Source organism: Melanerpes formicivorus, unplaced genomic scaffold (assembly GCF_026170545.1).
Source record: "Melanerpes formicivorus ecotype bairdi unplaced genomic scaffold, bMelFor1.0.p_v2 SCAF_4, whole genome shotgun sequence".
NCBI lineage: Eukaryota > Metazoa > Chordata > Aves > Piciformes > Picidae > Melanerpes > Melanerpes formicivorus.
The window spans coordinates 9,678,367-9,702,758 of record NW_027142356.1 but is presented as its reverse complement, the minus strand read 5'-3'; the positions used below and the strand labels follow the sequence as shown (position 1 = coordinate 9,702,758).

General features: G+C 38.1%; 1 protein-coding gene across 3 annotated transcripts in view; it reads right to left on the bottom strand.

Annotated features, from left to right (window-relative positions):
• Window positions 1-1,888: 1,888 nt before the first annotated feature.
• Window positions 1,889-24,392, bottom strand: part of SEC24B (SEC24 homolog B, COPII coat complex component) — a 49,139-nt gene continuing 26,635 nt past the window's right edge. For all 3 annotated transcript variants that reach the window (XM_068136900.1, XM_068136901.1, XM_068136902.1), the window contains 17 exons: window positions 23,390-23,492; window positions 21,633-21,759; window positions 20,889-20,998; window positions 19,871-19,983; window positions 18,491-18,609; window positions 18,052-18,107; window positions 17,532-17,738; window positions 16,795-16,918; window positions 16,034-16,192; window positions 15,428-15,601; window positions 14,676-14,786; window positions 13,267-13,442; window positions 12,629-12,766; window positions 12,090-12,194; window positions 10,770-10,862; window positions 9,208-9,311; window positions 1,889-7,966 (listed from right to left, as the gene is read on the bottom strand). In XM_068136900.1, the coding sequence (XP_067993001.1) occupies window positions 7,852-7,966; window positions 9,208-9,311; window positions 10,770-10,862; window positions 12,090-12,194; window positions 12,629-12,766; window positions 13,267-13,442; window positions 14,676-14,786; window positions 15,428-15,601; window positions 16,034-16,192; window positions 16,795-16,918; window positions 17,532-17,738; window positions 18,052-18,107; window positions 18,491-18,609; window positions 19,871-19,983; window positions 20,889-20,998; window positions 21,633-21,759; window positions 23,390-23,492 (2,134 nt within the window). In that variant the 3' untranslated portion in view covers window positions 1,889-7,851. The remainder of the gene's footprint in view (window positions 7,967-9,207; window positions 9,312-10,769; window positions 10,863-12,089; window positions 12,195-12,628; window positions 12,767-13,266; window positions 13,443-14,675; window positions 14,787-15,427; window positions 15,602-16,033; window positions 16,193-16,794; window positions 16,919-17,531; window positions 17,739-18,051; window positions 18,108-18,490; window positions 18,610-19,870; window positions 19,984-20,888; window positions 20,999-21,632; window positions 21,760-23,389; window positions 23,493-24,392) is intronic.

The window sequence follows — 24,392 nt, the reverse complement described above, 5'->3', positions numbered from 1 at the left end:
TGTCTGGTAAACAACCCTGTATTTATGTTCCTGTAGGTCTTCTTCAGATATTGAAATGTAGTTATAAGGTCTTCCTGGAGCTTTTTATTCTCCAGGCTGAACAGTCCCAACTCTTTATCCATGGGAGAGGTGGTTCAGCCCTCTGCATGAGTCAGCCACAGAGACTGAGCTCAAGTCCTTAACTTGACACCTGCAGTATTAAAAGAGCTGAGGATCCCTTATTTACCCAAGTAGTTTCTGCACTTGGGCAGTCTGAAGGACCTGCACTACACCTTTGAATGACACATGGCTTTAAGTGTGAGAAGACGTAAATTTCACATCATCATTGTGGGACAGGAACCGACTGCTCAGAGCATAGCACAGTGCAGTCCTTGTGGTCAGGGGTCCTCAGTGAAACTTGTGTAAATACTCAGCACTAGTAACTGAGAGTTAGTAATAGCTATGCACTGCTTGACACCCTCCACTCAAATACATGAAAGAGAATCAGATTGGAATTGAAATAAAACACAGAGTCCCAAACCTGCAAATAGAAATAATAAGTGACCTCAGACAAGAACAAACATTAATTACAGCAGAGGAAACCAGGCACACCTAGATGCACAGCTAATTTTTAATTAGCCATTACAGACAAACACCAGAGCTCAGTACAAACTATGAGTCACAACTGCCCATTCTAAATATTCTGCCATCCCATTTTGTGCAAATATAGGATATTGTTTTTATCCCTAAATATTTTAGAGAATCCACTCTAACCCCACTCCCTTCCCAGGAAATCACACTTCATTCACCTGCTCTCCAAAGCACGTTTGTGCAAGGGCTTTGTGGTAACACTCACTGTTTGGGTAATAGTTACTGCACCCTTTGAGGTGATGGGCTGCCTGCTCTGTTAGTGTTTCAGGCTCAGGAAGGAAAACTGCCAACCTGTTGGAGGAAAGGCTGGTTTCTAGGCCATTTTATAGTTTATTCATGAAAAACTCACAAGTTAAAGCTGAAGGACACTCCTGAAAGTCCTGTTGTTTCACTAAGTCTTGCCTAGATCTTTTCCATAATGTGCAGTCTCTACAAGAGTTAGGTTACTTCCAGTTCCCTGATTCAGAGTTTAGGACATGCCTTAAAAAAAACAACTGGAAGATTCTCCCTGCTGCCTTAGGAAATTGCCACTGATGAAGGAAGATAGCTCACAGGTTGTTTCTGTTTTACTCAGAACTTCTCCAGGAAGCTATATAACTGATTTGGGGGTTTATCATACACTCTTAAAGACCCAGATATTACTGTTAACAGTTCACTAACAAAACTCTCCTTATACTTTACTCTCCATTTTTCTTCTCCTGAGCAGGAATTGCTCAGGTCTTTTATACAATTTTTCAGACACAGTTTTTTTTAGGTATGTGTTCAGGTGGTTAATCCATTGTCCTTTTCATCATCCTCTCCCTTTCTGGGGTAGCTGATGGGTAGAGATGATCTTGTCCATGCACATTCCACAGAGTCCTTATCCAGTAGAGTCTTCCCAATCCCAATACACACCAGCTATTGGCTGGGCTAGGAGCAAAGGTGATTTTATCTTTGTTGATTCACATCATGAGGGACACGATTTAGTCCTCAAGTATGGTCCTAGCAGGTGGTGTGGGAAGACAGAACACTATCAGAAACCAAGAATACCAAGACTTAGAAAACAAATTACGATGACAACATAACAAGGTATGGAAAAAAGACAGATACAGAGCAGTTTGCTACCTTCTCCCCTCCCCAGAACAGGAGACAGTAAAATGTTCTCTACCCTTCTCCCTACCCTCCCATTCTCCCCAGAGCTGGAACCTAAGGAGTGTTTGGCAACTCTCAGAAAGAAGAAAAATAATTACACTCATCTTCACAAGTGATTATGTTGCAAAATTCATTAGATTTAATTATTCAGTCTAAGGTCAACAATACCACTTTATTTTGATTAGAAAAAACCATCAGCAACGTTTCAGCTGATCTCTAAGCATGTTGGCAGGAGACACAACTCTAGGGAGGACAACCTGCCCACTAGGGATTTCTTACATTTCACCCTGCACTATCCAGTACCAGTAACTTTGAGACAAGATGCTGAAGTAGCTGGAAGGGCAATGCTGCTCCACGGTCTGGCTGCAGTATGACACAGATGGAGCAGAGGACAGACGCCTCACGTTGCACTCCTCAGCAGTTGTACTCCTCTTGCAGAGCTAATCCAGCCACACTGCTAGAGGCCAGATGTGGTTGCAGAGATGTTTTCCACTCAACTTTCAAAACGCATTGGAAGGCTGAAAGGTTTTGTGGAAATAAAGTACTTTTGTTAATTAGAAATCATCATCTGAATGGGGTGAGGAAAAGGGGAAGCTTGGAAACAAATGGCTTATTTGGAGTAAAGACATAAAGCACTTAGAAACACAGCCACAGAACCAGCAATCGCTAAGCTTGAACATCTGGATAGGCAGTCAGAGCGCCAAACATTCAGAAGCTCTGCACATGGTCAGCAAACCCAGCACACATACCAGGGATTCCAGTTCCACTTTTACTCCTGGCTGTTCCTGGCTGCTCCCAAGCTCTGCTGTGGCAGCATGTTCAGCTGCCAAAGCAAGAGAGAGGGAATCCCTTTGCCACAGCTGAATGCTACGCACTGTATTCTTCTTCCTTTGTGTTAGCATCAGGCCACCAGGTAATTCTTAGCAACATTCTGTATTCAGAAAAGCTCAGATTTATAGCCTGTAGAACTTTTACAGAAGCAGCAGTTAATGACAAAGACAGTATTTTCCTAAATGGGATTTTTTTTCCTGCTTTTTCCTCCCCTTTCACCTCTTCTAACACTGAAATATTTTGTTAATTTATAGAAGATCTTCTCAAACAGTTTATGAGACTAACATTACCTATGGCTGGTAGACTGCCAAGATGGTTAATTATCACCAACCCTTCCTCATGCTTGAGGCTTCACATGCCACTAAATACTTCATTCAAGAATACCACAAAGCCTCAATGTCTCGCCAGCAGAAGACTCTGCTCAGGCTGACAAACACAAGGGAAGAAATGCTGCTTGCCAGCCAGAGGACATCTCTCCAACATTCCTGACCTTTTTAAAGCTGACATTTCTCTTTTAGTGGCAACATGATTAAGGGTGTAATTGTTTGCTGATGCCTCTGATGTTCTCCTAACATCTGAAAAACAAACAAACAAAACCCAACAAACAAAACATGCATATGTTGCTTTAACAAAATATAAACCAGAAAATCATAAACAGGTACATGAAAAATGTTTAAAAAATCATTTTCCTCCATTGTTTTTTAAAACAAGTCTGTAACATTTCCAGTTCTGCCACCTCCTCTACTTATCTTCTGTACAAGTGTGCAACTGCTGCAATCTTGTGCATTATTGATACTACTGATTAGGCAGCTTCATTGTTTTGCTAAGGACCTTCAAATAAAAAGAAGAAATTCTGTGAAGCAGTTGATATTTTCTAGTTATCAGAATTGTAAAGGAAAAGACATCAAAGACCCTGGAAGTGGAAATCACTCAGAATTCAGGATCAGAACATAAACTGAAGAAACACACCTGGTTATTTGAATTTTCATTGCTCTTGTAATAATCTTCTTTCACATCATGTGAGAATAATCTTGCTACAAACAAGCAGAATGTGTTCAGGTTTTCCATGAAAAAGCACCACCAGTAGCTTGTGAGGAAAATCAAAATGTTCTCAAGAGGAACTTCAAATGCCAGTTATTTTCAATTGCTGTAACCACACTTTCCAGATTCCTGCATACGAATGTAACACCATGGCAGTTTAAGTCAAGGCATGTGAGGCTGCTATAATCGCCTTGAAATCACCTAGTTCAATACCCCTGCTAGGGCAGGATCACCTAGAATAGGTCACACAGGGTCACATCCAGGTGGGTTTTGAATGTCTCCAGTAACGAGACTCCACAACCTCTCTGGGCAGCCTCTTCCAGTGTTGTTCCAGGAATGATTTCATATGCATTAAAATATGAAAAACTGCTTTTGCACACAAAAAAAAAAAAGGTCAATGAAGTAATTTTTTATATAGAAACTTAGAGATATCTGGGGTATTCCATAAATTCCTCACCAGTTAGCACCTCAGACCTCCACACTTGCTATGACTGAAGCTGCTAAGCTTCCACACAGTTACATCCTGCTCACAATCAGAACACAGCAATGAGACAAATATACTCTAAAACTCCAATCAAAATGAGATCTTTCAGGATAGTTATGCATGAGATAGTACTTCTACCTATAGAAACTGCTGACTGAAGTTGCAACTTTTCCCTCATAAACCCACTTCTGTCTCATACTTTGATGATTCTGCATGTAATACTGAAAATGTTTGGTCTGAAATGATGTTTAGAGCCCACATGTAAAGATACTAAAGAGCTCCTGACTCAACTCTCAGGATTACTAACGTGGGATCTGTTATTGTGATTTTTACAAAGCCCAAAGTATCTGACAAACCAGGCAGAAAACTAAACCCAAACAAAACCACCTACCCCTAGTCATCTTTTCTCCATTGCTATGAAGCTCTGCATTAACAAATAAGCTTATTTCATAGATTCATAGGACAGTTTGGGTTGCAAGGGACCTTGAAGAGCATCTAATTCCAATGCCCTGCCATGATCAGAGACATCTTCCACTAAACCAGGTTGCTCAAGACCACATCCAAACTGGCCTTCAACACCTCTAAAGAAGGGCTTTCCATGACCTCCTTGGGCAACCTGCTCTAGTGTCTCACCACCCTCCACTATAAAGAATTTCTTCCTAATATCCAGTCTACATCTTTCCTCCTCAAGTTTCTACCAGCCCCCACTATCAGCATCGGGTGGTTATTCCAACCTTCAAGTTAAATTGTTCCAACACAAAGTTTACCTAATTTTCTAATAATCTTAAGAATAAAGGATCAAGCTTACTAAGAGTTCTCTGGGAAATGCATCATGGGGCCTACCATTGTGTCATGTGTCTTTACTAGGGTAAGAGTTTCCTGGACTGACAAGTATCCACTTGGTAATAGGTATGAGATGTTGCTTTTAGAATCAAGACATGGTAAAAGCTGTGTACTGTCAGTATTCAGAATGCTGAGGATTTGAACTGATGCCCCAAATATATAGTTAGCTGTGGCTAGGAAACAGCTTCCCCCAGCAAATCTTACCTTTTTAATGAAATAGTGTATTCCTGTTATGCAGTTTTGAAGGTGTTTTGAACAAAATTCAACTCCCAAGATTAGTAGGGACTAATCTTTTTGGTGTGTATACTTTTGCCATGCCTGCAGCCATTCCATTGTTCAAAATGGTGAAATTGATACACTAAATCCAGAGATGTTTCAAATTCAAAATACTTCTGTAGAATCATTTCAGTTGGAAAAGACCTTTAAGACCAACTAAAACCTCCTCTGGGGCAACTTGAGGCCATCCCCTCTTGCTCTTGTCCTATCACTTGTTACCAGGGAGAACAGACCAACACCCACCATGCTGTAGAGAGCAAGAAAGAGCCTCCCTTTCTCCAGATTAAACAATCCCAGTTCTCCAAACTGTCCCTCACCAGACCTGTTCTCCAGACCCTTCCCCAGCTTTGTTGCCCTTCTCTGGACCCACTCCAGCACCTCAATGTCTTTCTTGCAGTGAGGGCATGGGACCGTCTTTTTGAAATTTAAACCAAAGATCAGCCAGAAGGGAGACATGCTCTATAATTAGTACAAAAATAACTAGATTCTCTGCACCATGTCATAATTTTACTGAACAAATAGCTCTCAAGATGTACTTCTCATAATTCTTATATACAAAACCATAGAAGAATAAAACTTTCAGTAATGGTTTTACAGATTACGTTGCAATTAATCATGTTCTCAGATATTCAATACCCAGCTCATGACTCAGAAGCATCTTTCATGAGGCATTTAAAACTATACCTTCCCCACCCCATCTCTGCAGTTACAAATGATTATTAAGGTGCCCCACTCTTCACCAGCACTTAGCTTTCACCCAATGCAAATTAATCTACAAACAAGCACTGAAATCCTGGAGGTCTGATTTAGGGACAACATTCAGCATCACCTCAGACATTTATTACACGATAAATTAATTTACTAAATGGAAAGTTTTTCTTCAGTAATCTTTGGGTAACTTAAAACACATTTAGTTAAGGACAACACACAAATATAACTTAGAAGGTATCTTCTCCAAACAGTAAGTTGTGCTAACATGCAGAGTAACACCACTTGCAGAATTTAATTAGTGTAGCTTTTAAAGCATTTGCAAACCATAGCTAGTACATTTTTTTTTTCCTTGACTACTTGATTCAGGGGCTATGGTAGTTAAAATGCAATGTTAGCATTTTCAAGGCTACTTTAGAAGAGAACATAATCATACTAATAACCATTTACTTCTTTTTGTACTTAATTATTCTGTAGTAGTCACATTTCATTAAACCAAACAAATAAAGCGAGTTCAGAATACTAAGTATGAGTGATTGTGCTTCATGAGTTATTTCTAATGTGCCTCTAAGAAACAAACAAAACAAAACCCAAACAAAGCCATCCTAACTTAACCCAATTCAAAAATCTGGGATCAATTCACCAAAAAGCCCAAGCCATTGAGTTCTGAAAACATCAGCAAGAACAAGGTTTCAGAAAGATGCAACAGTGTGATTGCATTTTGAACAGTGACATTTCAAAGCCTTTACTTTCATCAATGTAAGGAATTAATTTTTACACCTTTTTGTTTTTTCTTCCTTTAGATCACAGCAGAAACCAAATCTTCATGTGTGAGTAATTACCCACGCAGACAACACAATTTACAGAAACCTGGACCAAGACTACAGCAGTTTACAAAACATAAAACAAGGTTAACAGATATGCCTTCTTTAGAGGATGATACATAAGAAGGGGTTTAGGAACTCTCTATCAATAGCTCACTTCAGACTATGCAGTGTTTTCTCCTCCCTTCCAGAGGTCTCTGAAATTAAGTGGTACACACCTTCTCTTCAGTTCAGCTGCAATAAGATTATACTTGCATAAATATAAAAGACTCACATGATAAAGCAAAATATTTTTAATTAGTATGCCAATCATAAATAAATTCACCTAAAATTAACAGAAGCAGCAGATGTGTTCTTTCTACATGGATACTTTTCCTTAGCATGTTTTAATAGTCAACTTCATTGTCTAGCCTGGGACAAAACAATTCATCATTGAGCACTCAACAATTCTGCACACTGAGCTAAGTCTTTTTTTGTTCTTTTTTTTTTGTTACATTTTTTACATTTTCTTTACAAATGTAATGCTTATGTACATTATATATTTTATTTCTACAATTGATGTACTTTACTGAAACTCTACAACTTTCACAGGGAATTTGCTGAAGTCTTTAGTAAGTATGAATCGTTCCTTTTAAAAAGAAATTCATATAAACAACTGACATACATCACTGCCCTTGGTCACTTCTGTTAAGAATTTGGATCTGGAAGGGGAACTATAATCAATGTAAGAAAAAGGGCTTTACCTAATTGTACATTTTGTCAAGAAATATCATCTCACATAGCTACATAAAGTCACCAGCTTGCAATGAACAGAGCACCATACCGCTGCGTAACTAGAAACATGTATAACCAATTCAAAGTTTACTAGTGAAACAGCTTCATCACTCCTAAGCACTTTTAGACTGAAGTAAATCTGCACAATTCTTTTGGAAATGGATACTCCTTGAGCTCTAAAGCTTCCAGAACCAGTGCTGGTCACTGTACATTGTGAAGAACAAGCATCCACTTTCAACACTTCCAATATGCTTCTCTTGGCCCATGCTTCTGTCTGCAGTCAGGAGTTTTCCTCTATTTATTCCTTGTTCACTTACAAATCTGCTGTTGAATATTAAGTAAGAATTCATAATATGAGAAAGCTGCTTCTGTCCGATCCTCAATTAAATGCTGAAAAAAGTCTGTTTTGGCAGGGTTCTCATCTCTGAAAGAAGAGAGGAAGGTGTTTTTATTCATACACTGAACAAAAATATCCACTGTAAGTTCAAGTAAAAAATTCCAACTAATTGCTTATTGCCCTTTGAAGTCTCAATTCAGTTCACAGATATTACAATTGTAAATAATCTCAAGTTTAGGCAGTAACCTGGAGTTTGTAACACACTCAAACAACAGCGTGGACAAGTAACACCACAGCGTCCTTTTTTACGAACTACAGAAAGGTAGAAAAGTGGGTGAAACAGAATTTAAACTATCTTGCAGAAACACAGAAAGGAAACCAAAATGATTTTTATTTTAGAACTTAAATATACTGGTGGCAAGGAATTTCAAAGGCTTTAAATTAACACCTGATAAAGGCTACCTAAAAAAAGGACAATTTACATCTCTGGTTACATGTAAGCTCAATCCTTTCCCTGTTTTTCTTGTTTAGTAACAGACGAGAGAAGGTAAACAGGTCAAAGACCTAATACCTAAAATTACTGTCCTGATAAAAGCTTGCTAGGATACAGCAAATATTTGCTGGGGCAGAGTGTTTTGTACTGGTGTAATGCAGCATGAGGTAAAGCTCTGCTGTTTATCACAGTCTGTAAGCACTGCTTGCAATTCAACTAGCAGCCACAATGCCAGTAGTGGAAGAGCTACAGTCAGTCCTGTGTTTAAACATCATTTATCTGCGTAAGAATGTCATCATGCTCTCTAAAATGTGGTCTCCCACCCAGCTCAGTAAACTGAGTATTCTAGAAAACACAAACAAAATGTAAACTGAGGTATAAACATGTTATAGAACAGAATAGGGTCACAAATTATAGAAGAGGGTCATTGCTTGAAAAGACTTCAGAACATCCTCATCTGCTGTATAGAGCTCAGTAACTAACGTACAGAAATTATTAAACCATCTACAGATTAATAGCATTACTGGATAGATACATATATATAAAAGTTGTAAAACATCCACCAGAAATTAACCTGCTTAACCCCACTGATCCACTACTTTATAATATTCTCAACAACAAAAATATGCAACTAATTACTACCAACAAAACTAGTAGTGACTGAATTTGCACTAGATTCAACTATGACCTTTGCTGCCAAAAGGTTTTAGACAACAGCACTATCTCAACTTCAAATCTGTTTCTTCTGGGACACATACTCCTTTCATCAATATAAACCAGAAATTGTAAATACAAATTGCCAGTAATTACTCATTATCTTAACAGAAATACTTACTTTATTACTTGAAGAACTGGACTTAAAGGTCTATTGTCTCTAAGCCAAGATATAAAGGATCGTGTCCTTTCTGAAGAAGGTGCATCTACCTCTGGAAGTTGTGTCTGGTTGAAGGTAATTGAAAGAAGTCATCATTTTTTATTATCAAAACACTTTAAAAAACACAGTTTCTGACAGTCATAACATGGCCCAAACTTCATGGCCCAATTTCTATTAAGAAATTCCAGCCCTGGATTACATATACATATACACATTGTTCCTAAAGTAAATCATATCTGCTCTGTAGGAATCAGTACATCTTTAACTTCGGGTGCTTTAGGAGTGCAAAAGATTTTAGAAAGCAAGCACATTTAAACAGCTATCGAGATGCTACTTTCCCAGTTTCCTTGCCTCTATCTTGCTCTGTCAATCAAATCTGTACGTGCTGCATTTTGCATCGTTGAGAAAATGAACAAAACGTGAAGTGAAACTTGAATTGTAAGCTAATTTCCAAGCAAAGATTAGACTTGGCTATTTGGTTAGGGAATGAGCTGGAGAAAACAATTAAAAAATGACCTTGCTGCTATATGATCATTGAATTAAAAAAAAAAAAGTTACCATGCTTCCTTTGTCCAAGTTCTTGCCAAAAACTCTGTCAACTAATACCTACACCAGCTGATCAAAGGCAACAGTCTTAAACTGCTAATACAAGCAAAACAAAAGCTCTGAACAAGGAATCCAGTTTTATAGGGGTATTAAAGCTCACCACTCTTAATCTGGTTTTACAATTACCACTTGCCACTTACTTTTCCTCTTCAATAATACACAAGCTTTACAAGCAGAAAATGCCTTCCTGTGTGTTTTTGGTACTACCTGAATATAACCATTTGATTCTGACCTTTCCTGGTGTCTTAAAAGGGTCCATTCTTACACACTTCCTGACATTTGGAATCACCACCCACAGAAGAGGGATATTCCCTGTAATTGCTGCTCTATTACAGGCATGAGACTATGGAACAGGTTATAATAAAAACCTCACCATGAACACACACATACAGGGGTCTTTGATGTTATGACAGCTCAAAGTTTTTCTTTATAACATTGAATCAAGATTTGGAAACTAAGCAAAACTTAACTTTTAGGCTTTACTTACAGGTCTATCACATCATGCCACAGACTTGGTATCTTACACCAGGAAAACACAAAGCTTCTGGAAACCATATCAATAAAAGAACCCTAATCTTAACAATTAACATTCCTGAATAGGTAAGTTTTGTATTCATGGTATACAATTTCATCCTATTCTTGTGAGTCCACATGTATTTCCATAAAAACAATAAAAGTAATAACACCATAGAGTGTTGTTTTTGGCATTCCACGAATGCTGAAATTAATATGCCTACATTCTTTCCTTGAAAGCATTTGACAATTTCTGTCTCTTATGAAGCTAGCAAAGGGTTAAAAGGCACCCAGCAATAATTACCTCATTCATAGCTACACAATTTAAAACTGAAAATGCAGAATAGATTAAATATAGGTTCCAAATGCAGGCACTATAGAGCACAGCTCATTGAAACACCTACCATTTTCTGCGGTACTGACGCATAGTTTGGGTATCCAAGGACATCTTTGATGAAGTTGTTATCGCAGTTTTTTCCAATCCAAATGTAGAAAACCTGGGAGATGTCAGAATCAGTTTTAGGTGAGGCCTCGCATACATTTTAGAGGAAGAAACGAGGTGATGTAATTGGAATAACACCAGAAGAATACCTTGCATGCAAATGAATCGCTTGAGAGCTCCAGCTGCAATTCCTACACATTTCTATATACATTCACCTTCTATGTATGCACATGCAAATATGTATATATAGAGAGATGTACATCTCTCTCTTCATTATTTGTATGTTTACTTATACATTGGCAGCATTTGGACTAAGATCATTAAAACGCAAAGTAGGCAGAGTGCAAACTGAAAGACTGAAGATGCAGGACATATCTACACTGGAACAGTCGATGTAGTAACCTCCCACGTTACCCTCTAAAATGAAAAAACTGTAACTGTATACACCACTGTGCCAGTTACCACACACTGACATCCCAGTCTAAGCAAACCATAGTAAAGCATCATAAAATGGCAGAGGGTGGAAATGACCTCTGGAGATCCGAGTCCAAACCCCCTGCCAGACCAGGATCAGTTATCAAAACACGTTAGAGTAATTATGTCAGATATCTGCAGAGAGAAGCTAGCTTGACATTCACTGGGAGCCCCTGACCTCATACAAGACTGAGGGGAAGTTGAGTGGAAATTCACACAAGTGCTTTAGCACTTTCTCAGATGCCATGAAAGTAGCGTAATGCTTTATCTAGTTAAGTGTGTTTTAATGTGATTTTCTGCAAATGCCTTCAACTGTATCTACAGATTTCGTTCACTCCCTGCAAGTGCACTCTTGCAACTCTTAGGTCACACAAGCCACAAATCACAACCCACTTCTATTTGGATTGAGAAGGCTCCTGCACCAATGAGTATGTATTTCAGTATTTCTTACGTGTTACATTCTCCCTAGTAAGGAACCACTAAGAGAAAAATCTGGGAAACAGAAATCCAGAAGAAAAACCCAACCAAACAAAAAACAACATACCTCTTGTTATGTTCTGATCACTTAAGCATGGAAAAAATTTAACTTCAAAAGCCTTAATATATGGTCTCAGAGGAATAAACTATGCAAGCCTTTTGCTGGAGTACAGATTACTGCCAGGCTGCCTGGAATGCTTACTCCCTACACTGCTACTGTTGAGTTGACTGCTTTTAATAATATAACATGAATGTTTTGTTGTTGTTTTTTAATACAACAAAATATCACCAAAAAAAAGCCAAACCAGAACGTGTGAAATCAGTAACTTACTGAACCACAATCCATAAGAAAAGCGCCTTCTCTTGTCAACTTCTCTGCAGACAGCTTCTGAAGAGGTGGCTGAGGAACAACTCTGTCATTCACATGTATTGTACTCTGTAACAAAAAACAAAACTAAGCAACACTGGAATAGAAACAAATCTTCTTTACAAGGTAATCCTTACAACAAATCATTTTAACAAGGCAAAATAAACCAGGAGAAACCATTGTTCATGTCTAGAAAACTTTTGAGGAGTCTCACAAAACAAAACACCATGTTAAGCCTAAAATGATTATGTACATCTAACAACTGTAGAATGGTTACTTAACCTAAAGACTGGTTTATTACCTAAAAAAGAACAGCACAAGTTCATTTGTGTAGGTAACATTTCTCATGCTATAGATGCAAAACTTTCAGAAGCATTCATAGAATTGTTTTCTTTGGAAAAGGCCTTGAAGATCATTGAGTCCAACCATTATCTAGCTCAACACCAAGTTTTAACAGACCAATAAAACTAAAAAAAAGTTATCAAACAGGCTTCATACATTACCTCATCAATCAATTTGTCTATTCTGTACAAGTTGGGATGTATCATTTTCATCAAATGAATGAGAGGCTGGCTCTTCATCTGGCACATTGCATAGACGCGATCATCCAAGCGGGTACTCATGCCTGTTCGAAACGCTTTCTGTAAGAGAACAGTGGTGGTGTTACTCTGCCTGGCAGAATCCTTTTGGTTGGAAAAGACCTTTAACATCATTGAGTCCAACCACTATCTAACTCTACCAAAGCTGGTGCTAAACCATGTCCCTCAGCACCACATCCATGCATCATTTAAACAGTGCCAGGGAAGGGGAGGATTCAACCTCTTCCCCGGGTGAGCAAATCACAGAATGGTTTTAGTTGGAAGAGACAGTAAAAATCATCTAGTTCCAAACCTCTGCCATGGGCCAGGACACCTCCTACCAGACCAGGCTGCTCAAGGCCCCAACCAACCTGGCTTTGAACACTTCTGAGCTTGGAGCCTCCATGATTTCTCTGGGCAACCTGTTCCATTGCTTATTCCCCCTGGGGAAAGAATTTCTCCTTATGCCTAATCTAAATCCAGCTTCTCCCAGTTTGAAGCCATTGCTTTACTTAGAGCTAAAGAATGAAACAACAAATATAAATCTGCTGGATTATACATACCTGTTTGAGAAGGGCCAAAATATACAGCGGAAACAGCTTGAGGGAATTTGGTGCTACCAGCATGGACTGCTGCAGATTTGAGGCCATTGACATGTATGCTGCCAGGGAGTCTACCACAGCATTAACTAAGGCATCTCTTGCATCTGCAAGACTAGATGAAACTGAGCGATCCACAGCTGTTGGTTTAGGAGAAAACGAGAAGTTACTGGAGATGGTCTCACTCGTTCCCTTGAATTCCAAAGATATTAGTTGTGCTTTTGTGATACTTGATGGTTTTATTATTTTTTTTAAATCCACATATATGTTCCTAACTTTTTCTAGGAGTGAATAAGAGGATTGCCCATACAGAAACTCACTGTCACAATGCCTAAAAATACAGTGTGACCAATCTCCACTCCCTAGTTCCTACTTTTGGAGAATTAAATAATTTGTTTAGAGTTGTGGTATGTGCTTGAGTCTTAATATAAATCCTTTCTTGAACCTTATATAAATAACTTAGCTATCAATACAACTCTTGCTGTCCCACCTCAGAGCTGCAGTACTTATTTTTGATTTTTTTTTTTTCCACCAGAAATTTCTTCCTTTGTTTCAGTGGCATAATTCTGATTAGAGTAAATGAAACTTCACCTTTTGCTGCTGAGAAACAAATCCTTTGTTTGGAGGCAGCCACCTGCTGGACTGAACGCACATTTACAACCAGACACAGAAGTACTTTTTTTTTTTTTCCCTTCATAGATTCATAGAATACCAGATTGGAAGTGACCTCAAGAATCATCTACTCCAACCTTTCAGGGTAAGAATATAGTTTAAATGAGACGGCCCAGCACCCTGTCAAGCTGGGCCTTGAAACTGTCCAATGTATTTCTTCTAGTTTGACTACTAATATACAACAGCCCATACAGGGCCATACACAAAATGGCAGAGATGAGTCTATCAAACAGCTACTTATGACCCACAGCAGGGGATAACTGAGAATCCTCAACCCAGCAACAACATCATAGAAGCATAGAAAACTAGTTCACATCTTGGATTCAATATTGTCAGAAGTTTCCTTTTACTCTCAAGCAACTCACTGAACCGAATCCTAGAATGCTAATGTTGGAGATAACTGTGGTAACACAACATTGAGTTTTGATCCCAGTGTGTTATGATCCTTCAATTAACTCTGGAGAACAACTTAAGGCTCCTTTTAAAAGACTGAAGTCAACTAAGCACTCAGACTAAGGAACACTTCAGTTCATAGTTTTGATGTAACTTAGATTTTGTCATCTTTTGTGTTCTCAGGCTTCAGTGTGCTCCATTCCAACCTTTTTCTACAATATGCAAGTTTCCTTCATTAGCTCATCTAAACAGTTGGCAACAGTAAGAACATCCAGCAAGATAATCAGGTCTGGCTGTCTTATACTCACCCATGTTTGCTAAGAGGCATACAACTGCTTGTACATCTGCTCCTGCATATACATCAGCCAGAGAACTTACTACAGGCAAGCAAAGTGTGTGCACTCTAATTCGACGTTCACCTAATCAAAGTAAAAATCATTATGCAGTATCTCCTGGTAGAGATACACAAATTCAAGCATTACAGCGTATCTCCTCTCATCTAAGATGCACTCACTCTATACAAACACCTGTTATAAAACTGCTGTCTCCCATTCCTGTCTCTCAAACTGCTGAAGTTCTGCATCACTCTAAAGCATTCACCTTAACAATCACTAGTTCCTAACACAAACTAGCTTCTAACATGAATGTTAAGTGGCTTGATCCTACAAATGAAGTACATCATCCCCAAATTTTGTGTCATCTTCTATGCTACAATGTAGCTGCTCCTCTCTATGCCCACCCAATGTACCAGCAACCCACTCTAATCTATCACGGGTCAGTGATTCTGGTCAAAGCATGTGACAAATGTTTGTGACAACAGCGTGCCTTTAAAGCAAAGGAATCTTGCTGGATCATCTCTAAGTAAGATGGAGATAAATGGCATTTTCCCACCAAAATAGAATTTACAACGATTTAATTATGTTTAACTGGCAAGTAGCCACAGTGGTTTGGCAAGATTCTCTCAGGACAAGGAGAATAACAAAAATCTGTGGAACTAGCTACACGAAGATTATGTCAGAAAAAGAAACAAAAAGCGGTCAATTAATTTCAGTTTACTTACCTTTGCTGGAGGTATACAATAGAGCTGTTTGAAAACAAACCAAAGATGTGTCAGTCAGACTTTCCTCGATGGACATTTGTACTGCAAATCCAGCATCAGGATTGACGTTGGCAAGGGACAATAAATCAGTAGATCGTACAAAAAAGTTCCCATGGAAAGTGTGTATTGAAAGACCTAAAAGAAGATGAAATAATTCAGGGTGAGGTTAAAACATTGTAAAAAGATCCTACCAATAATTGAACCCCACATTCCTGAAGCTAAGTTTAAGAAAATAGTAAAAATAGTTACTTTAATTATTGCACAGAATCACTAACATCAATCATGAGATATTTCAGCATGATCCCACAACACTCACGCTCAATTTTGGACACTGAACTGGATGATTCCCTTATACTACACATCAACTCAGTTGAAGTGAGGTTGTGCTATCTTAAGTACAAAAGAAAACATAAAATTGAATGATAAAAGCATAACATAACATAGAGAAGGCAACTACCTGTATCTTCAGTGAAAGAATCTAAAGTTGCTAAAGCCTAAGCACATTCCAAATGGTAGTCAACGTGCCTAATGCTAATTTTGCCATGTAAAGTGGTATTGAAAACAAACCTTTTGTACATCTTATGCGCATCACTGCTTCAAATCCAATTTTTCTTGTAAGGTATCTTTTAAGGTCTTTTTGCAACTTTTCAGCCTGAGCAGGATTATGGCTACGATGGAAAGATGGATAGTAATAGATGCATCCTGCGGAATACTTGGACATGCAAGCTGTAAAGAAGGAAAAGATATAGTTAAGAGATAACAAAAGTGAGAACACAAACTGTGTTCAGCCTTTTGCAAGTCCTATCTGTGTTCATCTTTTTCTTGACAATGACCCATATCTATAAGACAGAACTGGCCCAGACTCAGGCCACTGAAAGCAGTGATGAGTCACCCCAGCACATAATGGTCTAACAATACACTTCAATAAGTATGTTACCTGTAGCAGCTAAGACAGGAGTACATGCAGAAATAGTTTTGCCTCTACACCATTAAATGAGCATATGCAGACACAAATCTTGGCTTAACACTGAAACTGAGAACCCTATCCTACCCTTGTGGTTAAACTTCATTAATTCCTCGCCATCTGAACATTTCCTGCTCTTGAACAGGAGAGGCTCTTTTTGTTTAAAACTGAAATGCAAGAATAAATTGCCTGATACCATCAATCCAACACTCCTTTAATGCTATCAACTTCAAAGACAATTCTTTTGCAGCACAGGCTGCATTTACACAAGTGCAAAAAGATCTAGGAACTCCTGAGTAGCCTATGCTTCTGAAGACAAACAACGGTGTGCAAAGAGTGAATGCATACATTAAATACTCCTTACCCAGAGAAGCTAGATCAGAATATTGTGAACTTAAAAGAAATAAATCCACAGCAGTCTGCTGGCCTGAGCAGTCCAGCGCCAACTTCTTATAAAAATCTGTTGCTGGACCAAGATGCTGGACCACCTTTGGTGAAAAAAAAACATACAGGAAAAGGTTGAGACAATGACTGTAATCTCTTAAGATTTCATGGATACTATTCAGTAGCAAAGTATCATAAGGAAGGTTCCTTTAAGCAGCAATTTATAGGCATTCCAACCTGCAGAAACTGTTTTCCTTATGCTACATGCTTAGTTTAGATTTACAGGCAGTTAAGACTCCACTTGCAAGGAAGTTTACGTTCTTATACAAATAAAACATTCCTGCAACTATGTAACACTTCCTGGATACTCTAAACAAGGTCATAAAAACAGTAAGAAATCATGTTTTAGGTCTACAAATTAATATATCCATGCTTTCATTCAAAACCCAGGTTGTCATTAACTGAATCAGAGAGAGCTGCAGTTTCTTTTGCTTGCAAAGAAAAGCTGTGGACCAAAAGCGTAAGGACAGCTTGTGCACTTTGAAACAATAATACCACAAGTGTATGAACTAGTGATCTTAAATGCGCAAACACAGAAACCGAGTGAGAAATTTAGTGATGTTATAAACAAGACCCAAGAGTTAACCTGCAGAACTATGCAAGTCAGAAAAACATGGCCAGTCCCTATGAGATAAATATTAAAGGAAGTATTTATACCTTTGTGCTTGACCTTTGATTGGGATCTTCTCTGGAATGCAAAAGTCCTGCTCCCAAAGATGGCAACTGAGTCTGAAACACAGATATCCGACCACCCGTTGGAGACATGAGTTTAAATGCAGCCTGAAGAGCAGGGCCCAATGCACTGTGGGTTTCTCTTGTATTGGTGAACATATTTGGTAATGCGTTCAAGAGATCTTTGATCAGCTGCAGGAAAGATGGAGATTTGTTCAAGAGATTTTGCAAGCTCGGGATTTTCTAGTGTTCCTAAAAAGCTGTGCTGCCATAACTTAAATGGGACAATCAGTGCCAAATACTTCACCTTAGTTTCAAAACATTGAGGAAAACAAAGTCTATTTTAAAAGCTATGATGCATCAACAAAACAACTTGCAATATTTTTGCAATTAAAAACGAGTGCTGGAGCTTTATATTCTGAAAACAGGTTTCAATTCCAAGGTTAAAAACAACTATTTTTGTAAGCAACTCTTTCATTTAATAATGTATTTTGAGCTATCATACCTCTTTGCTTTCATGGAGATTTACAAGTAAACTGTCTGGTGTGGGGAGGAAAATATCTGTAGGAAGAACAGAAAAAAAGGCATTTTATTAAAGAAAAAAAATAACATTAAATTAGAATGAAACATTTCAATGCCCACTGCTACATGTACCATGAAACAAAGTCTAATTTTCTGATACAGGTACTCAAGAGAATGCTGCAGTCTATACAAAGCTTGCTGTATCCAAAGCAAAATGAACATTTGAATCTCACTTTTAAAATACCACCTACTCTCTAGTTTGTGTAAGATTATTTTTAAAATACATCTCCCATACATTCAGTAAAATTGACCTAGTAGCAGAACATTTGAGAGATTCCAGTATCTCTTCTGAGACAAAAACAAACAGAAGGCAATAGTAGCTTCTCAAAAATTTATTTACCATTTTCTTTCTTTCAACTTACCATCAATATCTGAGACAATCAGCATCTGAGGCTGGGATAAACCTTCTTGCAAGTTGTAGAACTGAACAGTGCTGTCAAATGTTATGAACCCTATTCTTGTTCTTGAGTCTCCAGGCAGCCTGAAGCATTAAAAAACAATTAGTTAAGCCCTAGATTTCTCTCTCAAGATGCATACACACACAGAGCTCCTGCTGATGTTGGCAGTAATTCCGCTCATGTATACAAGGGTGAAGGGAGAAGGAAAGAAAGGTCCAAAACACAATTATAAGTAGGATTTTCTGAAAAGCTGGGATGATACAATTCACTAGACTGTTACAGATAAGCATTCACTATTGATGTTTTAGTCTGAGAGCGAACCTAGTTTCATTTAAACATTACACTGGCACATGAAAGAAGGCAGGCTTCTCAGTTTTTCAGCAGAAAATAGCCTGTTCCATTCTTCCATAACTCAAATTCCCCATTTACTAATGTAGTTAATAGAGTACTTAGAGCTCTAAACCAAAATCCAATGCCTCTACAACACAACAGATTTATTTCTCATCTGGACCATGTTCCTATGCAAAAAAAAAAAAAAAAAAAAAAAACACACAAACCAAAACAACCAGGATAAAACTAAACATGATTACAGCAATAAAATACACACACACAAAAAAAAATATAAAAAGAGCAAGTGCTAAAAACAGTGATGGCAAACAAAAGCAATAGAGGCAAATACTGTTTTTATTAGCTGAGTATGTACATTAACTGGATGCACTGATTTGGCACAGGATTTCAGGAATTTTCCTGAAACAACTGAGCACATTTCAAGTCGATAAAACATCTGTCAAGACCTGAACAAAGACTAAAGCAATAAATAAATGTGAAGGATTTTATTGTACATGTAGATGTCTTGATCAGGAATTAAAAGCAAGTTTCCTCAGAAAAACTTTTAGAAAACAACAAGGCCTTCAGAGGAGGCAAATCCATTTTCAAAAGATCTGAACACAGATCACAGGTTTATTAACCCTCACTCAAAAAGCAGCACTGACACACAAGATGTTTCAGTGCAAAAATGAGATGAGAGAAAGCAGCACAGGTAACAGTGATCCAAAAAACTCCAAGCTGACATCACAATTCACCTAGGCAGTCTCATACTAGTAGTTTCAGCCATTTCTGCACAAGTCCCAGCCAATTTCTTTGCTTGGTTTGGCTGAGTTGGGCTTTTCTGTTGTTGTTTTATTTTTAAGACATGAGTTGCATTTCAGAATCTCAGACAACACAACTTTTGTCCTTCAGGGACAGAATGATTCAGCACTACATGCAAGTTTCCTGCAAAACTGTAGGTTAGTACTGTTCACAATAACACATCAGCTTTTTTGCAAACATTATTGATATTCTTACTTGTCTAGGTTTTCCAACAATGACTGGCAGACTATTGTCAAATATCCAGCCTCCACTGCATTATGAGACACATCTAAAACAAATAAATATACCGCAGGCTGAGGAGGACGAAGCTACAAAGTAAAGACACAAAAATAAAGTTCAAAAATCATATTTAAAGAAATGTTAAAAGTGATTAGTCATTAGCAGGGGAATTGGGAAAAGGGAACACTTATAAAAAAAATGCAAGGTATAGATATGCAATAAAATAAAACTGATTTACCAAGAGTCATGTGGATGGACAAGCACAATAGTCAGTGGTTAATAATTCCAATTTGTAATAGGCACAGGATTTTATGCTTCAGAACAGAAAACTGGATAATTCTGTCTCTCCCAACAGCCAACTCAAACACGACTCTAATACCAGACAGGTAATTCAGTCTTCAACAAACCACTGTTCTTTCAGTATGTGGACAATGAAATTCATTCAACTGGATTAAAACATTTTACCTCAATCATTTTCCCAACCATCAACAAGCTGCACTTAATTCACTGCCAAAAGTCTTAGCCACAGTGTTTCAATTCAAAGACAACAGAACAAATTATTTTTGCTGTTGTTAATAATGTCATTATGAACAAGGCCTTGCCCAGCCACTGCAGGTTGACTCCCACTCAGAACTGTTTCTAACTACTAAATAAACATTTAATCCCATCTTTATTCTGTCGTTACTTCATTACTGGTCTTTCATAACCTCTTCAAAATGAGGGAGAAACTCAGAAACCACAGGGCATCAGACTCAAGCTAGACTACAGCACATTAAACTACAGACACTACAAATGCCTTTAACTGGCACAAGCCTCTGAACAGCAACATTTGCCAAAACTCCAAATAAATGAAGAATTTTAATGATTTTCAATGTTACGAGGACCTTCACAGGAAAATAAATGCACACCACTGGAGCAATATGCAACATTAATTTCAAAGGTTTTTCTATTAACATGCTACTGCTTTTGAAGTTACCATGAAAGCTTTTTTTACCATGTAGTCTGAGGAAGCAATGAATTCCACAGTAGAATTTTGGACCTCTGGCCGTTTGTGAGGCTCTCCGTAAGATCGCGTCAGGGGATTATACATAAATTCTTCAGGAACTATTAAAAAGAAAAACAAAATGAGGATAATTGTTTTTTTTTCTTCCCCACAAGAAAAGTTTGTGTATCTGCCAGCAAATAAAAGCCATTATGGCAACTACAAGCAAACTAATGCAGACGTATTTCAGTTATCAATAACAATAGAAAATTCACATTAAAGATACAAAGAACAAAGGAACATTTCAACTATTCCAAGTAACATAAAAGTTAAATAACTGGAAACTAAAGAAGGTTTATTTTAAACAGTACTATATCCCCAACTATAAAACACCAAGGCAAATAGAGTGTTTCACAAGAAGCTTTAATCTGTATGGTCTTTCATAAATCTTTGGCCTGAATTGCAGGCAGTATTGTCACCCTGCTGCACTTGCATATTGCAACAGCAGTCAGTGGAGTCAGATGATTTCATTATACAAGTAATCAAGATAATATGGTTATGTTTTCTTCTCCCAGAAAACTGAAAAATAACCTTTTGCTTCAGAAAATGCACAGCACATCTGACTTATGATTCAGAGATTTTGACACACATCTTAAGAACACAATCATTTTAATCTAAGGTATCCCACAGACTGATGTAATGCAAATACTTGAAACAGACTCTATAAACGCAAGCAGCTCCTGCAACAAAGCTTACCATCATTAACTCTATAGCAGAGATTGCATTTCCACCTTCTTTGATCAATGAAAGAAACAAAAGGGTTGATGTATGTCCTGCACGATCTGCACCTCACTATTGTGCTTGATGTTATTACTGGTAATTGCTGAAAAGAAACGATGGAAAGCTGTGACCAAAGTCTTAATACCTTTTAGGGAAAAACAATCCCTGTGCAGTGCAGAGTATAAAAGCTTCACAAGCCAAGATCTCCTATCATCTTTCCCTGTATCATTTTAGTTTATTTTCATACAATGATGATGCCTGGTAAAAATATCCTCCCCCTTAAAATCAGGAGAAGTAACACATAATTGTCTTGATTAGTGAGGTTGGATTAAGAATGTAATTTTTTTTTAACAAAATCACTTTCAGTTACACAGTTGTGATAACACAGCTGCTATGCTATGAGGACTTATGAAGAACAGGACAACTTTGGGTGACTAAACATGCCAGCCAGCAAACCCTACGCAAAGAATGCTTGTTATACAGCAAAAAGTCATACGAGGGAGTTATTCACCTTTTTCACTGAATTATGGAATAGTTTGGGTTGGAAGGGACCTGAAAGATCATCTAGTTCCAAGTCCTCTGCCATGGGCAGGGACACCTACTAGACCAGGTTGTTCAAGACCCCATTCCAACCTGGCTTTGAACACTTCCATGCTTAGAGCCTCAACAACTTATCTGAGCTTATCCTGGGGGCTCTTAAAAAACTGGAGGGGTGCTGTAAGATCTCCCTGCAGCCTCCTCTTTCCCAGGTTGAATAACTCCAATTCTCTCAGCTTGTCTCTGTAAGAGCCTTCTGATCATGTACAAACATGCTCTAACAGTTTCATGTCCTTCTTGTGTTGAGGGCTCCAGAGCTGGACACAGTACTCCATGTGGGGTTTTACCAGGGCAGAGGAGAAGGGAAGAATCACCTCCCTTTCTGGGCTCCAAGCACACATGGCAAGCTCATGTTGAGCTTCTCATCAACAGCACCCCCAAGTCCTTCTCCTCAGGGATGCTCTCTATCCATTCTCCACCCACCCTGTATTTGTGTTTAGGATTACCCCAACCCAGGTGTGGAACCTTGCACGTGGCTTTGTTGAGCTTCACAAGGCTGGCACTGACATGCCTGTCCAGGTCCCTGCGTGTTAACTGTACCACACAGCTTGGTGTTGCCCACAAACTTGCTGAAGCTGTCCCAATCCCATTTTCCATGTCACCAACAAAGATGTTAAACAGCACCAGTTCCAGTACTGACCCCTGAGGAACACAACTTGTCACTTGTATTTTTACATAACAAATAAATCCTTTAGATGGAAAGGAGCTGCTTAACAGTTATGAACACAACCCTCAGTCTTACATTTTGCTTACTTTCTACTGAGAGCATGTGACATGGTAGTAACACATTTGTCATGAGCAGCCCTCTGGAAGAGGGCACTGTAAACACCTTTTTGAAGAGTGCCTGACAGTTCTGATTCCAGTGCAGAGCAGTAATTCAGAGCTTCAGATAACAACAGCCCAAGAAAATATATCCAATAAGGAAAAAAGTTTGAAGGATTTGTCCAAAACTTCTCTTAAGAATTTCAGTGAAGCAGCAACTTCAAAGCTTTTTCCCCTACTCTCCCTCTGTAAGCCCCCCAAATTTTTTTTTGCCACTGTTAAATCCAGGACCATAGTTCATTATATTTTATTGTTTGAACAAAAGTGGATATATTCCATACATACACTCAGAAAAAAAATGCAAGCTCATTTACCGTTAGGTCTCTGAAGGGATGCAGCAACAAACCCAAAGGAAGCTTGGCCTTGTTTAACAAAGCCTGTGTCTGTGGAATATTTGTCAGCGTACATCGAAATGAGCTGAAAGAAAAGGAAGACTTTTTGTGGAAAAAGAAATTTGAAAAGATGTTGAAAACATTGTGTTAACACCTGACTTTAAAAGAATTTGAAATTTAAGAAATCCCTTGTTTGACAAAGCTGATTTATTGAACAAAATTTAATGCACCAGAGATTTAAAAAGCCTTCAATGAACAGTACTCCCTTACTCCCTAATTTAGTAGTTCAGCCATGCAATTGACTTTGAAATAAAAAGATAAGACTGCTTTAGGTACAACCCTCATTGTAAATGGGTTTATTTTTTTAATGCATGATAAAGATTTTTTTGGGAGACAGAACTAAACAAGAAATACACTATTTACTAGTTCTCAAAGTAATATTTATCTAACAGGTGAAAAGTATCTCAAATACTGAAGAATCAAAGTTCGAGTTATAAATCTGTGTATGCCAATATATGGTTCCTTTGTGTCTACAAAGTAAAGGAGGAACTTACAGCTAAACAAAGGGCTCTAAAAAAACCCAATGCAAGAACGTGCTGTCCAAAGCATTCACACCTCCCAATGATTTCAAGAGACCCAGTTTTCTGATGAGACCATGCATTGTCTCTAGAGCAGCAAACTTAGTTAATTTGGGGTAATGAATTAAATCTTTTAGGATTAAAACTAAGATCATTGCAGGAGGAAAATTTCCACTGCACCACACTGCACTTGGGATAGCAGACAATACAACATAATGTTAATTAGAGATGAAAGGAATACATGATTGTAGAATTGCCACAGTAAACTATACTCACAGTTTATTCAGTGTGTTTAGGCATGATCATCACAATTTTCTGGAAAAAATCCCATGCAGTATTACAAAAATGTTCTACGAACTGTGCTGCATGACATTGAGGTGTTTATTAATAGCTACTGTATTCAGATA